At 31.1% G+C, this 15,407-nt stretch overlaps 3 protein-coding genes and 3 non-coding genes across 6 annotated transcripts; all 6 read right to left on the reverse strand.

Moving 5' to 3' along the window:
* Window positions 1-1,428: 1,428 nt before the first annotated feature.
* LOC113852859 (membrane protein PM19L-like) lies at window positions 1,429-2,992 on the reverse strand. Its single transcript, XM_027483246.1, has 4 exons — window positions 2,732-2,992; window positions 2,265-2,484; window positions 1,726-1,771; window positions 1,429-1,606 (listed from the first exon to the last, which is right to left on the reverse strand). Exons 1-4 carry the CDS (start codon window positions 2,856-2,858, stop codon window positions 1,517-1,519), a joined length of 483 nt encoding a protein of 160 aa, XP_027339047.1. The 5' UTR covers window positions 2,859-2,992; the 3' UTR covers window positions 1,429-1,516.
* A 3,605-nt stretch (window positions 2,993-6,597) lies between these two features.
* Window positions 6,598-10,377, reverse strand: LOC113852358 (putative disease resistance RPP13-like protein 1). The gene is made up of 3 exons (XM_027482585.1): window positions 9,130-10,377; window positions 8,762-8,770; window positions 6,598-7,122 (listed from the first exon to the last, which is right to left on the reverse strand). Exons 1-3 carry the CDS (start codon window positions 10,375-10,377, stop codon window positions 6,598-6,600), a joined length of 1,782 nt encoding a protein of 593 aa, XP_027338386.1.
* A 1,483-nt stretch (window positions 10,378-11,860) lies between these two features.
* On the reverse strand, window positions 11,861-13,559 carry LOC113849569 (60S ribosomal protein L32-1-like). Its single transcript, XM_027479571.1, has 3 exons — window positions 13,441-13,559; window positions 12,252-12,433; window positions 11,861-12,133 (listed from the first exon to the last, which is right to left on the reverse strand). The coding sequence occupies exons 1-3, from the start codon at window positions 13,528-13,530 to the stop codon at window positions 12,004-12,006; spliced, it is 402 nt and encodes a 133-aa protein (XP_027335372.1). The 5' UTR covers window positions 13,531-13,559; the 3' UTR covers window positions 11,861-12,003.
* LOC113853396 lies at window positions 12,804-12,887 on the reverse strand. Its single transcript, XR_003502568.1, has one exon. It is a non-coding gene; the product is annotated as a small nucleolar RNA Z196/R39/R59 family (small nucleolar RNA).
* On the reverse strand, window positions 13,022-13,100 carry LOC113853395. Its single transcript, XR_003502567.1, has one exon. It is a non-coding gene; the product is annotated as a small nucleolar RNA Z195/SNORD33/SNORD32 family (small nucleolar RNA).
* On the reverse strand, window positions 13,267-13,348 carry LOC113853407. The gene has a single exon (XR_003502579.1). It is a non-coding gene; the product is annotated as a small nucleolar RNA U31b (small nucleolar RNA).
* Window positions 13,560-15,407: the final 1,848 nt, after the last annotated feature.

Consider the following 15,407-nt stretch of genomic DNA (forward strand, 5'->3'; position numbering starts at 1 on the left):
ACCAGTTATTTTAAGCATGGAATCAACATGGGACAAAGTAATACCCCTCATTTATCTTCAATTAAGGTTCTACTGCATTAGTAAAATTGTTAAAATTTTTCTTATTTTTAAAATACATCAATCCAAATATCAAATTTCAGTAAAAAATATATTTTTTCTTTTTGACACCTTAATTTTTATCTTTATTTTTTTTAAAACCTTGTTAATTTTAAATATTTAGAATTATTTTATTAATAAATTTATTATAAATCTTTGAAATATAAAAATAAAAAATTTGAGAATTTTAAGTACGACAAAATTAATGAAGGAACCAATTTTTCACAAATATAAAAGTCAAACCACTTAATTAACTTCAAACAAAAATTAAAGAGATTAAATTTGCACACGTACCAAATTAAATGGACTAAAAATAATACAAAGTATTTAATTAAATCACACAAACTAATAAATTAATTAGAGTTAGTTGATTTTCTCAAATTCTTAAAAATATATAATATGATAATTTAAGACCCATTTATATAATATGATAATTAAGCATTTAGGGTTAGTTTTGTAATTTTAATTTGTTTGTTAATAAAATAATGTTATCATAATTAGAATTGTTATTGTAACAAGCATAATTATAACTTTATTAGGAAAATAATTAATTAGATATTGTATTTAAATAAGTTTTATTTATTGTGTTTTTTTATATATATTTCACCTTAAACTATAAATACAATATTATCATGTTTTTAATTGTGTACCTTTTGTTTTGCAATGGCACCCTATCATCTTTTTTTTTCTTTTCTTACAACATTATCTCTACGTTAACTTTAAGTCCCAACCATATTCTATGCCTTTTCTTTTATAACCTCTTTGAAAAATTTAAACATTTAGTGTTTCTTCTTCCCTTTCTATGTGCATGAGAATATGTTTATAGGGTTTTTTTCCCCCCTCCGTTTTCCTCTTCAATATTCATATTTTATTCTTTTATACCTTTTTTATGTTTTTTTCTTGATATTATATAAAAGATAGTAAAATTTGATCTTTTATTCTTAATTTATTTTTGCGTGGATATCTAAACACGAATCTCTTTGAAGTTTTAAGCTCCAAGTGTTTATAATTTTTGTTTGATTTTAAATTGAAATTATTGATTAATAATATTCATAATTTTATTTTTTTAATGTTTGTTAAAGACATGTCTATCAATGTGATGCAGCTTGCTATCCTAACTTATGATGTTTGTCACGATTGAAGTTTTACAATATACCTCTTTAATGGCTACAGTGGAGGTGGCACATTAAAGAAAAATGGAAAGAAAAAAAAAATGGTACAAAAGATATTCTGTTATTATTTTTGTACACAGGTTATTTCCAATCAATACAAATCCAATCATGAAATAAATCACACCATATCTTCATTGAAGTTTGTAAATGGGAAGACTTTTGGACAAAAAGAAAAAAAATAAAATCACAGAGATAAGAGGGGAAGAAAAAATAGATAATCACAACATCACATCACTCAACTATCAAGTTTATCTCCTGTATGCAGCAGCACCATGGATTGCAGCTATGTAGAAAAGTTGTGTAGCTGAGAGGATAATCAGAAAAGCCTCCATTGTTTTCTGCAAAAATTGGACATTTCAAAGCTCTTGTAAATTAAGGGAATTTCTCTGGCAGATGAAAATCTATAAACTACCTCAATTATAAGAAAATGACAGCAAATGAAACTTTCATATCTTACCAGGCGGGCATTTCTCACGTTAAGCTCAATCTCTTTGCAGGCAAAGCTGCACAAATTATATTTTAGTTATGTCAATAACTATTATATAACAAAATTTTGATTTTTCAATGCAAAGCAATTTTTTGTGATGGTTTCTATCACTAAAAAAAGGGTCATATCTCTAGACAAAAAATTAGTCCTTAAGCTTATCTCTGTCAATATAAATTTTGTTTATGAAATATTTATTTGTTAGAATATTTTTTTTATATGATCGTATAATTAATATCATTTTCAACTAATTGATAATCTAAAATGTTTTATACTAACATATATTAAAATTAAATTCCAGACATTATGTATCTGCATTAATAGTGCAATGCACCATGATATATATCAATATTAATTTACCCTTAGTATATATTCACAATATTTGTACTAAATATGAATTTTCATTTGACAAAAGATATATTAATAGAGATAAGTTCAACAACTAATATATATTTTTTTTTATTTCTTAGGAATATTTATTTATTTGCTTGTATGAAGGAGGAAGAGAATACCCCATGGCAAGAAGGGTAAGAGCCCACGCAATGGCAGCAACTGAAGCTGCAGATGGCAAGCTCTCTGAAGTCCATGAACGGATATGATTGACTCCTGAAATGATTGATCCAACACCAACAACTCCAGCAAGCAAAGCAAATGTCACAAAGAATCCAGTGGCAGCATTTCCCATTGGAAATTGTATGGGTGAAAAATGAGCAGGAAGTTGCAGTCCGGGACCTGCCATAGTAATCACACAATATAAGCACACTGAAGAAGTTTTTGTCTTGTTTCAGAAAATATTATTATATTTGCATATAGTTACAAACTTTAATTTTGGTTGTTTCTTATTTTTAAAAATATTTATATAATAAAGAGCAAAAATGTTTTATATTTTATCCTTTTCTATGTAGATGTTTAAAAAAAATGAAAAGACAAATACTTTGTAATTTTATTACAAAGATGTTAATAAAATTAGATACTTTACCTATTTCAAAACCATGATCTATAGCTTTGTTCATGGCCCATCCACCAATGCCCAAAACTATGACATACATGCAAAAATTGAGCCCCAAAAGAAGCGTTGCAACAGGCTTCATTTGCTCGTTTGCCATCTCTTTATTATGTGTGGATTTCAGACAAAGGAAAAAGCTGATTGGAACAAACAGAAAGAGCTAAGGGAATTTTAGAGGCCTAAAAAGTTGAGAAGCAAGGCCTCAAATGCTGAACATAGGTGGATGCATGTGTTTGGTGCAAGTGAGAGCTCTTATATATGAAAAGTGGATGAAAGGTTTGGTTCTTTACTTGCTAAGGCTGCTGTTGCAGGGTTGTAAAGGTGATAAGTGATGCTTCAAATTCAAGGCAAGGGAAAAATATATGCCTGATCCTGATTCTTACTTGTCTCACATTTTTTAGGTTTGTTACTTTGTTTATTTAAGTATAGTATTAGTACCTTATTGAATTGCATAGTTGTTTGTTATCTCAGGCAAGTGATATTCTTTGCCTTTTGAGGACTCTTCTCACTTGCAATGGTCCCTGTCACACTAATTAATGTTTTTATTATTTAGCTATTTTTATTAGTTTGATTTTCCTTTTTTCAAATGGTTCCTTTTACTCTTGGATCCACCAAAAAAATTAGCTTTTAAAACGGAATTATATTTGATATATCTCTTCTTAAAAGTAATATCATGATTCTAATGATATTTTCAACCTAAACATAGCTTAACATGTGAGGGTAATATAACAGAACATCAAGTTTACAGGCTAATGTTTATATATACATAATATCATTTTATTTTATGTGTAATACATATAAAATATCTAAATACATTAGTAACAAGATATGCATTAAACATATGATCAACAATTAACAACTCTATTTCTGTCGATGAAATTGATGAGTGTTTCAAATCTTGAGTTTATTGCAATTTACAATCAAAACTATACTACGTTTGAAAGGCTACGGGCATCGTGCACCAACTTTTTTGTCGGAATATATTGATTATAGGATTTTTGAGCATTCCCTTAAAATTAGACCAAAAGTTGTTGAAAGATTTCGAGTTCTTTGCCCTTGTGGCGTCTTTGACACGTGAGGTTTTAACAGTCACAAAGGGTTTTAATAGGCAATTCACTGAAGTGAAAAATACTTATTAGGAAGTATATTTTTCGCAAGTACTTGATATTGTGTTTGGATAAAATATTTTTAAAAAATGTTATATCTTTTATGAAAATTTAAAACATTTTATCAGTCTTTCAAAAATTTTAGTTATTTTTAAAACATCTTAAACATTCCTTTTAATAAAAATGAACTGTTAGAAGATTTTATAATTCTAAACTCTTCGAAGATTTTAGAATGTTAATTTATAAGAAATACTAACACACTCTTTATTATTATTATTATTATTAGATTCGTTCCTAAAAATCTCATGAAATAAAATTCATATTAATTTATTCAAAAAATCATTCACAATACTCAACCATGAGACTTGGGGAAAACTAGATGCTTAACCACTTGAATCAATGGATGGGAGTGATTATCTGATTGGTAAACCATATCATTGTGTAATACATATGACGTAATTAATAAGGAAATTTATGTCAGTGAGAAAAAAAATAATTATGCAATTCCAGTTAACTTTTTAATTTTGATGACTCGCATATATATCAAGTCACAAACTAATGCTTGTGTAGAACGTATAATTATAATTATTTTAATGCTTCCTATAGTTTAAAATAATTATAATTTTAAAAATAATGCTAGTGGAGATGGGGCTAGCTCACTGGAGAACTACGGCAACGGCAAATATATATGTGAGTGAAAATAATTTTGGCATTCATAATATATAATTTTGATTTTGTATATATGAATCAATTTTATATAAGATACATCTTTCTACATTATTTGATTTTGTATTCATAAATTTTTATCATTAATATCTACATAATATTATTTGAGCTTCATTTTCAATAAATTTGTCAATGCCCACATGATAAATTTAAAGGTTTCAAATATAATGTTATTTTTATCATTAACAAATTATATATATAAGCTAATTGCCTAATCTCCTTGACCAACAGCTCATACGGACCCATGGAGAAACACGTCATGTTAAAAAATCATGGAGAAAAGGTAAAAGGAATACATTTTGTTATCAAAGTATTCAAAGTTGTTTTTTCAAACAAAAGAATGCATTATGGGGTGCCTTAATGAACCAAAGAAATTCATTGAACCACTCTAAATAGAAGTATAAAAATAGAAAAATCCTTTCAATCTGACTCTAAGCATCTACCATGATCTTAATTTTAACGTTTCCACAGCATAATCAAGAGTAAAACACATTGGTTTTTATGATTCTTCCATTTTCACCAAATAATTGCAAACCATATCGGTCTTCTGCATTGGACAGTATCCCCTGAACCCAAAAGTATTCAAAATTAGAAGGCAAAATTTTACTTGTAGACCTATCAGAACAGAAAACATTGATTTCCTGAGACCACTTCATCCTACTTATAAGCATCCTTTTTGTTCCCCAAATGATTAAAATTCTATAATAAAATCTCTTCTTGGGGAATCTCCATCTCAAAATACTAAGCAATCTTTGCTGACTGTCAACTTCATTGACGTGCTACTGCTTTTCATGTAAGTAGAAAAGGGAAAACCATATAGGATAAAGACCACTTTGCCAAAGTCAATTTTTCTTAAATAACGCAATGACATTCACTGTAAAGAAAAAGTTAAACAGATTGAATTGTTGTTACTTACACTTTCAATCAATTATCAATAGATAACAGATCTTAGTCACACATTAACTCAACTAAATTAAATGAAAAAAAAAAGAAGACTGACTCTATTTGGAACAAAAAACTTGGAACAGAGACTTCTGACAAAAGAGAATTTTGAAAGCAAATATTCCAAGATAAATGCAAAACAATTTCCAATATGGACTTTTCAAATCAGTAAAAACTGAGATTACAAGACAACAACCTCATCTTGCTTGTTATGTTTGAAGACTGTATCTCTTCATGGATAATCTGTATTGCTAGATGCTAAATAAAATGTTTGCTCTAACCGTGGAGTTCAATGTTTTGCAAAGCATTAAATTGCATACAAAAGGATAAAGACCATTAATTATAATAATAGTAAGTCCACTTAGTTAAAAAAAAAATATATGCTCACTATAGAGAAAAGTTGATGTAGAAGACTTTTGTCTGATGGAATCTCATCATGATACGAGTGACCTACTTAAATTCTCACCACTAGGAATTGGTATGTCATTTTGACGAACTTAATAAATGACCACAACATGTAATAAAGACATGATATGAGTGACTTGCCCATATATCACCTTCTATTTCTGTTCCAAACACATCACTGTTCATCATAGCAAATGTGTTTTGGATTGACGTACATCAGTGTAAATATGGTCACCAACAAAAAGAATATCTCATCTCCATATGTTTATGGAATTTTCAACCATCAATACACTTCTCCTTTCATTCGAACTGCCTGCAAAAGATGGCAAGAAACAAGAAAATAGTTAAAATTATCTAACACTCGTCAAAAGAAAATCTCTAATTGAATATAATGTCCACAAAATATTAGCACTATATCAAATATAGTATGCTGATTCCTTTGCGGGAGTCTTTCAACACCACAAGAAAAGATATGACAACAAAATATAAAATGAAAACAATAGATTTAGTGAAAGCATGATCCTCTTCCTGAAGGAGTATTAACCAGCTTGACATTTCCAGAGAATCAATATGCAAGTAAATCACTTTTCCAAATGACAATAAAGTACCATCAAGACGTGTGCATCAGAATTACCTGTTGACAATCCTAGGTCACGAAACCTATCTCCCGTTAACATGAATGCCAGAAATGTGGGAAATTCTGTCCCAAATTTGAGGATGCTTCTTCTCACACAGTTCTGCCAACAAAGGAGACCGATCGATTTCGAGTTTTATGAGAGAGAGAGGCAATCTTTCCCCCACCATGTTGTTCAATTTGGGGCAGTAGCCAATACGTAAAACTTGAAGGGAGGTGAGATGGAGAAGGCTGTTGCAATCCATCTTCTCCATAGTTTCAAACTTGTGTAGTATTAGAGTGGCAAGAGAGGGAAGCTGAGGCAACAAATCCTCCCTTAAGGATGAATTGGCACCACCAATGGTTAAATCAGTGAGACCCCGGTGCACACCTATTAATGATAGGCACATCAATAGATTCTCGCAATTCACAATCTGAAGTGTTGCCAAGTCGGCCGGAAGACCCCCTTCAGGAAACGAATCAATGTTAGGGCAATCTCTTATTGAAAGAGAATTTAACCGAGGGAGCAGAGTATTCATGTGAGAAGGTAATGACTTCAACATAGGGCAGTTCTCGAGATAAAACGAAGTCATTTTGGGTGCAACCAATCCTTCTGTTGGGAACCCCACAAACTTAGGGCAGCGAGAAATGTGGAGAATCTGTAGAATAGAAGCCTTTGACTGTAATGGTGGCATTGAAAAAGATTGCAAAGTTAAACACCTTCTAATTTCCAGACGCATGAGATTGGGAAAGGCCTCCAATGAGAAAGATGAGAGTGAATCGCAGCTGTCAATTATTGTTAACGACTCTAACAAGCTATGTTGATTTGGGACATGTACATTTCTACATTTTTGGATTGTGAGGTTCTTCAAACATTTTGGTAAACAATCACTTGAAATTGCCAAGGCACACGAACAATTTGAGATGCTTAAAGATTGTAAACAAGTTGGTTGGGCGCTGGTGATGACCCCAATCACGGACTCCACCAGCTCCAGTCCTTCAACGAATAAATACCGTAATAAAATAGGAAACTCTTGCAATCTTACTCCATTGCTACCAGATATGCTCAACTCCTGTAATGAAGGAGTCTGCTGAAGAGAAGAAACAAGCAGCTCATACTTTTCAATTCGAAGAACTTCCAAAGCAAGAAATTGATTGGGCAGATTTGTTAATTTGGGACAACGTTGTATCTCAAGTCTTTTCAAGACAGGAAGTTGATGAGGCAGATCTCCCCTTAAGCCAGGACAATCAATTATTTTTAAGGCCTCAAGTTGAGGAAAAGCATAGGATTCAGATGAATGCCACACCTCCCAACAAGACATTCTATGGAATTCTAGTTCCACTAACGACGGAAACGGTGTTTCTAGAGAAGAAACATCATTACCGTTCTTGTAAAACTCATCACCAATATTCTCCAACATATCAAAAAATGAAATCTCCAAGGACTTGAGATGTGGTAGTTGTCCAAGAGAAGGAAGGAAATAACAATTCAAACAAAATTTTAAAACTACACGAGTCATCTTGTGGTAAGAAGAATGCCCTACCCAATCTGAAAATCTTGTACCCCTATACCCAGCGATTTGAAGTGCTTCTAGGCCTTTGTGAGGTTGTAACTTGTCAAATATTTCTCCTTCAATGTGGGAGGATGTATTCATATCACCATACCCAGACCAGCATAAGGACAAATGTTTTATGTGTGTCTTATCCTTTATCCTTGCCTCCTCTGCTTCGCTACTATTAGTAACATTCTCCAATTTCATGAGTCGTAGGAATTCATGGAGATCAGAGAGTTCTCCTAATTCCTTGATCCCATTCTCTTCATGCTTGCCCACAACGAAGTCACTTAAAAACTGCAGATGTTTTAGTTTGCTCATTCCCCGAGGCATCTCTTTTACTCCTGTACCCCTAACATTAAGATGTCGCAAATTCACAAGATTTTGCATGCCACTTGGCAACGTTGTTAGACTACGACAATAAGACAGCTTCAGTGTTTGTAAATTGTACAATTTGCTCAATGATTCTGGTAATGTTTCGATACCTGTTCGAGAGAGATCCAAGTAACGAAGATGGATCGATTCACCTATTGGATCAGGCAACATCTTAAGTTCTTTACAATCCTTGAATGACAAAACTCTTAGGTATTTAAACTTTGATAATATGATCAAAATGACACTTCCAAAGCCGAAGGAAGGACGTGAGAAATGGACTTGCAAAAATGTTCTCAAAGATTTTAATTCATCAATAGCATCGAAATTTTTTGAGATTGGATGACTCAACCTTCCATACGATAAATGACGAGTAAGAGTCTTACTCTTGTCAAACATCCCAAGTTCTTCTGACCAAAAATAGAAGTCCCCAGCAACAAATTTGGCCAAGTCATGCATCAGGTCATGCATTACAAAATACCTTCCGAGCTTTTTAAGAAAAGATCAAGAAGTCAAATCATCAAAACACTCAGAACCAACTTTTTCCAACGTCTCTCCTTTCTTTGGTGATCGCAGAAGATCTTCTGCCATCCACCGGGAGATTAGTTCATATTTATAAAATCTATAATCCTTGGGAAACAACGAGAAATAAGCAAAACAACGTTTTAGATGTGGAGGGAGATGGTAATAACTTATTTTCAGAGCTGGTATTATTTTACTATCTTCCACTGGAATTTCCCAAAGTTCACTCGTCAATATAGTATTCCAATCCGCTACATCATGTTTTGTTTGCAATAGACAACCAAGGGTTTCTGCAGCCAAAGGTAATCCTCGACACCTCTTTACAATGTCCTTACCAATTCTTTCCAGATTTGAATCACCACCAGATTCTGGGAAACGGGCATGCTTTGCAAACACTGTCCAACAATATTCATCCGACAACTCATGTAGACGGTACGGCGGAGCAGTTTGGAGTATTGAAGCAACCTTTTCAAGTCGAGTTGTCACAAGAATTTTACTTCCTTTAGTCCCGTATTGAAAAGGCTTTTTAAAACTATTCCAACCGTGTTGATCAATGTTCCAAACATCATCCAAAACAACCAAAAACCTCTTCCCTGACAACTTTTCCTTCAAATCAAGTTGAAGTAAATTTAAATCCTTTGCATCACAAGCAGCACGAGTAACCGCCGCTATGACAGCCTTTGTAATGTTAACAACATTAGATTCTTCAGAAACACAAACCCATGCTTTCAAATCAAACTTTCCCATCAAATTCTCATCATTGTACAACCACTGGACTAAAGTGGTTTTTCCAACACCACCCATGCCCACAATAGGAATCACACAAACATTTTCTTCACTACTCTCGTCTAACAACAGTTTTTTCATTCCCTCCTTATCTCGATCCCTTCCATAAATATCAGATCCAGATCCTTCAAGCAAAGATGTTGATACAGTTCTCCATGAGAAGTTCTCACTTGGAATCTCTTTCAAACCAAGAGTATCTTTGAAGTTAACAAGATACTCTAACCTGCTAGTGATGTCTTCTATTTCACTCACCACCTTTCTATCTCGCAAATTGAGAACGCGAGAGAAAAAGTTACTTGCCTCCTCGTGAGTGGCAGCTTCAGTAGAGAGACCATCCAACAAGTCATCAGCCACATAAACAGCATCTCTGAGATCATGAAGCCACTTCTTCACAGCATGATCATTGATTTGTTTGTCTTCAGCATCATTAAGCACAGCCTCAATAGCATAAAGGGTAGTTTTCAATCTTTCAACTAACTTATGGTCAAGCTTCTTGCCTCGGATCAAGCTTGCAACTTCAGGTGAAAAAAGCCGATCAAAAACAACATTAACAAAACCAGAGAGAAAAGCTCCACCCACAAGTGCTCCTGCCATAATGAATCAGATTAGAGGACACACAAAATGCTTCAAACTTTCTACTCAACACACTTCTTTCCGAAAGTATAAATATAGCAGAATAAATATGAAAGAAAAATGCGAACCAATTATATTAAAGGAAAAACTTACTTTTTTTTTTTTTAATTTCTGATAGATTTCTTACTGAGATAAAATTTTAATTAATAAATAATATTAATAATATTTAAAATTTGTATTTAAATTTTATTTTATATTAAAATATAAAATGAAAAAATATTAAAATATAAAAAATACACATTAGCACAATTTAAAATATATTTTAATAAAAATTTTATTATTTATTAATTATTTAATAAATACCAAAATCACTTGTTAGGAACGCCCATTAAAAGAATATTAGTGGGACTGGTAGCTAGCTTACCACTAACGCTGCTTTTTCAAATTCTCCATTCGTAGATGCTGCCAAATGATTAGTGCATCTAAATTAAATGAGCGGAGAATCACGTTTACTTCATTTCATTGTAATATGATTTTATAATAAAAATTATATTTAGATGTTCAGAATCAAAATTAATTGTCTTAAAATTCATGTTTAAAATTAATATATATAATAAATTGTAACTTTTGTATTGAGTTGAAAAAATTATATTAATTTTTACTATACATTTTCAGTAGACAAGTTTTAAAACAAAAAAATTTATAGGGTTCATTGTATGATGATTGTTACTATTATAGTATTTTTGTATTAAAGTTACTGCTCTCATTGATGTAGGACGTAGTCCTCTCACTCAGCTCGCATATTAATTCTGAAATCCTGATTTCATCGATGTTGGTCTGGTCTATTGATTATGCTGTAGTGTGATTAACAATTCCAATACTTTCTTTCGTTCATTTTACACTCATCTTTTTTTCCATTATACCATCAATCATATCGCTTACTTACTCTCCTCTCTTCTTTTCTTGCAACCCCTAACTAGAAGCATCTCGTTGATTTTGCTAGTATTGTTTGTAAACGTGATGTTCTGTTTATTATACCCGCCCTCTAAAGTCAATGAACAAATAATCACATTAAAATTTACACTCAAGTTGATCCTTTAACAACAAAACTTGCAAATAGTAAATATTAAATGGACGTAGTTCGATTCTCGTATTTTCATTTTCATTGAATGAGTTCCAACACAACTTTATCCATAACCCTAATATTGGGGAACCTAGGAGAATACAAATCCCGTCATTCATTTAAATGCATTCAAAAACCAACCTTATTAGAACTTAAAGAAAACCACAAACGGTTAACTTAGCCGTCGTAAGCTACAACCACAAATCCTCGGAATAACAATTACTTTTTTTTCAGTTTATTCCATCTCGGTGACGAATATTCCAAACTGAATGTTTAAACATGGTTAAAGCTCTTCTTCACCTGTACCCGCGCATGTACTTTAAACTAGAGCCCAACATATAATCAAGAATGAAGTTGAAAATTTTGTTAAATAGAAGACAATAAGCAATATAAAAATGTATGACATGAAACAGGTTTAGGCCAAAACAAAGATAACAAAGATGATCAAAATCTAGCATCAAGGGTTTCAACTGAAGCTCCCTACAAAAATAACAAGGATGATCAAAATCAACAGACAATGGGACCTATTCATCTTCCTGGCTGCGTAGTCTGGCTGTTTTGTTTGTCACAACAACATCAAGCTGAGCAGCTCTCTCAACTATCTCCTTCCTCTTCCTTGTGGATACATTATGAGCAATCTCAGCACAGTAAGTCCTGGATTAACATAAAAACAGAAGTCATTTAAATTCTGCATATGCTATGATGCATAGCTGATGCATAGCAGTAAATTACAATCCCCTAAAAGTTGGTTTGAATCATTTCAGATCTTTACCTGTTGTGCATCATGAGAAGTTCCAGGTCTTTCACATTGTGCACGACAAATTTCTTGAAACCATTTGGCAAATAATGGCGAGTTTTCTTGTCGGAACCATAACCAATGTTTGGCATCAAAGTGCATCCTTTGAACTTTCTCCTAACACGAGAGTCAATACCCTTGGGTCTGCGCCAGTTTGTCTGCAACAAAAAATCAAGACACATACTTAATTTAGAACAAAAGTTATCAATTTCAAACCATTCAAAATTTAACAATTGTTTTAGACAATATTAAGCAATCATAAACAACCAATCAGATGAATTGGATGCAACTACGCAAGCACGCATAAATAACTAAAGTGGCAAAAACAAAAGACACTATCGTATGGGAAATTATTTTTCAAAGGAAATTTTTCATCTAACCTAATAAGCATAGTTTAAAAACTGACAAAAAACACAAGCATATTACACGAAATGCCCAGCTTCAAAAGTAGACAAAACCCTGCATAAACGAGGGGAACGAAAATAAACAAACACGAAGACTACATAAACTCAAAGTATAATACCGATATGCAATCTCAGCCGAAAGATGGTGATTTTAGTAAAATAATTACATGTTAATCAAAATACTAAAGAAAAATCATTAAAGATTGCAAAATAGTATTAGCTAACATAATAACAACAATCGTAAACGGGGGAAAATAAAGCAATAAACATTACATAAACATGACCAAAACTAATATAATTTACACAGGATAGTTCACAAAAACACTACTTAAGATAATGAGCAAGAGATCAGATGGTAGTGCATGTTGATAATCATCATCATTCTATGCAGAATTGATGGATAAAAATCATCATATCTCATTGCATATAAAGACACAAATTGAAATTGAGTTTTGCAAAAGATCCACAAATCCCCATCATTAGAAAAAGAACACATTATAAAAAAAAATTGGAGCGAAAAAAAAAAAAGAACTTAAAAGCATAAACATAAAATTTATGTCCGTAAAAACAAATCAAAGATACGAGGATAATCAGATAAGAATGTCCAGCACCATCTTACACCTTTTGGTGCAAATTAAGACTGGGGCGACATTAACTATCATCATTTCAATTAAAGCTAACGCAGAAAAAACAAACAAACTAAAAATGAAAATCATTTAAGCAGTTGGTAATGGCGAGCGTTAAATGGTAGAGCGACTAACCTTGACGGAGATCTTGCGATCGCTTTGGGGGCGCTTGAACTTTTTCACGCGCTTCTTCACGATCCTCTTGGAAAGCAACGGTACCGCCATTTTCACTCAGTGCGCAATTAGGGTTTCCCAAGTTGGTAATGTTACTCTTATACCTTTATATATAACAACCGTAAGATTAAAGATGGGCCTAGGGTTAGGGTTTTTGTAAAACCCCACTTCGTTTCCATTTTTTCGCTTTGGGCCGTCATTCTGCTAAGTGGGTTAGCCCATCTAAAAACTCCTCTTCGTCTTCGACCTTTTATCATTTTGTTTGCTGTAGGTTTATTTTTGCAATTTTTTTTTACATCTCTATTAAAAAATTATAATTTTTTCTCCAAATTATAGTTTATAATAATAAAAACATGAGATAAAATAAGTTTATTAAATTATATTTTTATATTTCTTAAAAATTTAAAAAAATTAAAATTAAAATTATATACTTCCAAAAATAAGTTCTCAAACTTAAAATTGTAAATTTCTGAAAATTTTAAAAAATTTAATTTTAATGTAGAAAGTTAGATTTTAGTTAAACTAATGTTAATACCTGGTTGGATAAAAATAATCTTGAATGAACCTAAAAATTAAATAAAACTCATTAGTATTTGTTTTATAAAATGGTATTAAATGGGTAACTGTTGATTATTTACACAATAACAATAAATGACTTATAGTAAATTATTTTAATAGATACTTAGAGAGTATTTGTGACTGCAATATTTTCCAACAAGGTAAAGTTAAAACCAATATATTGTACATATATGTATACTTTAAAATATGAATATTTAGACATTATTGTGTTTCATTGCCATTAGCACACAATTTTCAACACCTTGCATATAAAAATGTATGTTTTATGAATCATAAATTTTTATTCAATAATCTCTATATCTCATGTTTAAAAATTTGACAAGCCAATGAGATTTGATCAAGTTTTTTTTTTTATTATATTGTTTCAAAAATTGAATTAAGTCCTTAAATTTAGTTGAAATTGAACAACTAATAGTAATTTAGTCTAACATCTACACTTTAGCCTATAAAATTTGGTCATATAAGTCTCTAAGCTAATAAAAAAAAATTATGAAGTCAAATAGGTTAAATTAGTCTTATTTTAAGTTTAAATTTTATTTTTAGAATTTTATAACTTATAATATTTTTGCCAAGCATGCAGCATTGTTTAATCTAATTAGAGGTTTATAAACCTAAATCAAGGTTTAGAAAATTAAAGTAAGACTTTAATTTTAATTTACCTTAGTTAGATGACTAAGTGTTTGTTTTAGAGTTGACTCTGTCCCAATTTCTTCTAAATTTATTTTAAAAATTTTAAAAAGTTAAACATAAACCTTCACATATCATATACATGTAAGAAAAAAATTCATAAAGGATAAATTAAAAATAACAAAATTAGAAATGTTACACGTGCAAAATATAATGATTCTAATTTAATAGCTTTTTATTGTAACCTTATATAATGAAAACAAATTCTTTTAACTTTTTATTTTCATTTTTTTAAGTTGACAGTACTAGAAATCATATATTCTCCAAAGTATCATTTTAAGACATAAAGTCTAAAATTATAGTTCAATGAATTAAAAAATTATCGGTTAAAAAATACATATAATTACGTAGTTCATTACCCTGTTTAGTTATAATTTTAACTGTTAATTTTTTATTTAATAATTGCAACTTTTCATTTTAGATAAATCAAATTATAAAAAAAAAAGCATTTTTAATTGAATTCGTATTTATAAATTTTGTGTGTTCAGACATTTTGCTGGCAATGAGCTCAAACTTGAGCTGTGCAATATTCCACATCCACATGTAGTCTTTCACATCACGTATTCAATAATATTCACCCAATTATTGCCAAAGACCACGATAATGAAAAGAAAAAACTTATTTTTATAATAAAAAATTCAGGATAAAATAAATGATAGTCT

This window comes from Abrus precatorius, unplaced genomic scaffold (genome assembly GCF_003935025.1).
Source record: "Abrus precatorius isolate BTA unplaced genomic scaffold, Abrus_2018 Scaffold10, whole genome shotgun sequence".
Lineage (NCBI taxonomy): Eukaryota > Viridiplantae > Streptophyta > Magnoliopsida > Fabales > Fabaceae > Abrus > Abrus precatorius.

Coding starts and splice junctions, on each gene's coding strand:
- LOC113852859 (XM_027483246.1), bottom strand. CDS start 2,858: ATGGCAAACGAGCAAATGAAGCCTGTTGCAACGCTTCTTTTGGGGCTC. Junction 1,772..2,264: donor CTTACCCTTCTTGCCATGGG/GTATTCTCTTCC, acceptor TAATTTGTGCAG/CTTTGCCTGCAAAGAGATTG. Junction 1,607..1,725: donor ACGTGAGAAATGCCCGCCTG/GTAAGATATGAA, acceptor CAATTTTTGCAG/AAAACAATGGAGGCTTTTCT.
- LOC113852358 (XM_027482585.1), bottom strand. CDS start 10,377: ATGGCAGGAGCACTTGTGGGTGGAGCTTTTCTCTCTGGTTTTGTTAAT.
- LOC113849569 (XM_027479571.1), bottom strand. CDS start 13,530: ATGGCGGTACCGTTGCTTTCCAAGAGGATCGTGAAGAAGCGCGTGAAA. Junction 12,434..13,440: donor ATCGCAAGATCTCCGTCAAG/GTTAGTCGCTCT, acceptor TTTTTGTTGCAG/ACAAACTGGCGCAGACCCAA. Junction 12,134..12,251: donor CTTCTCATGATGCACAACAG/GTAAAGATCTGA, acceptor ATGTTAATCCAG/GACTTACTGTGCTGAGATTG.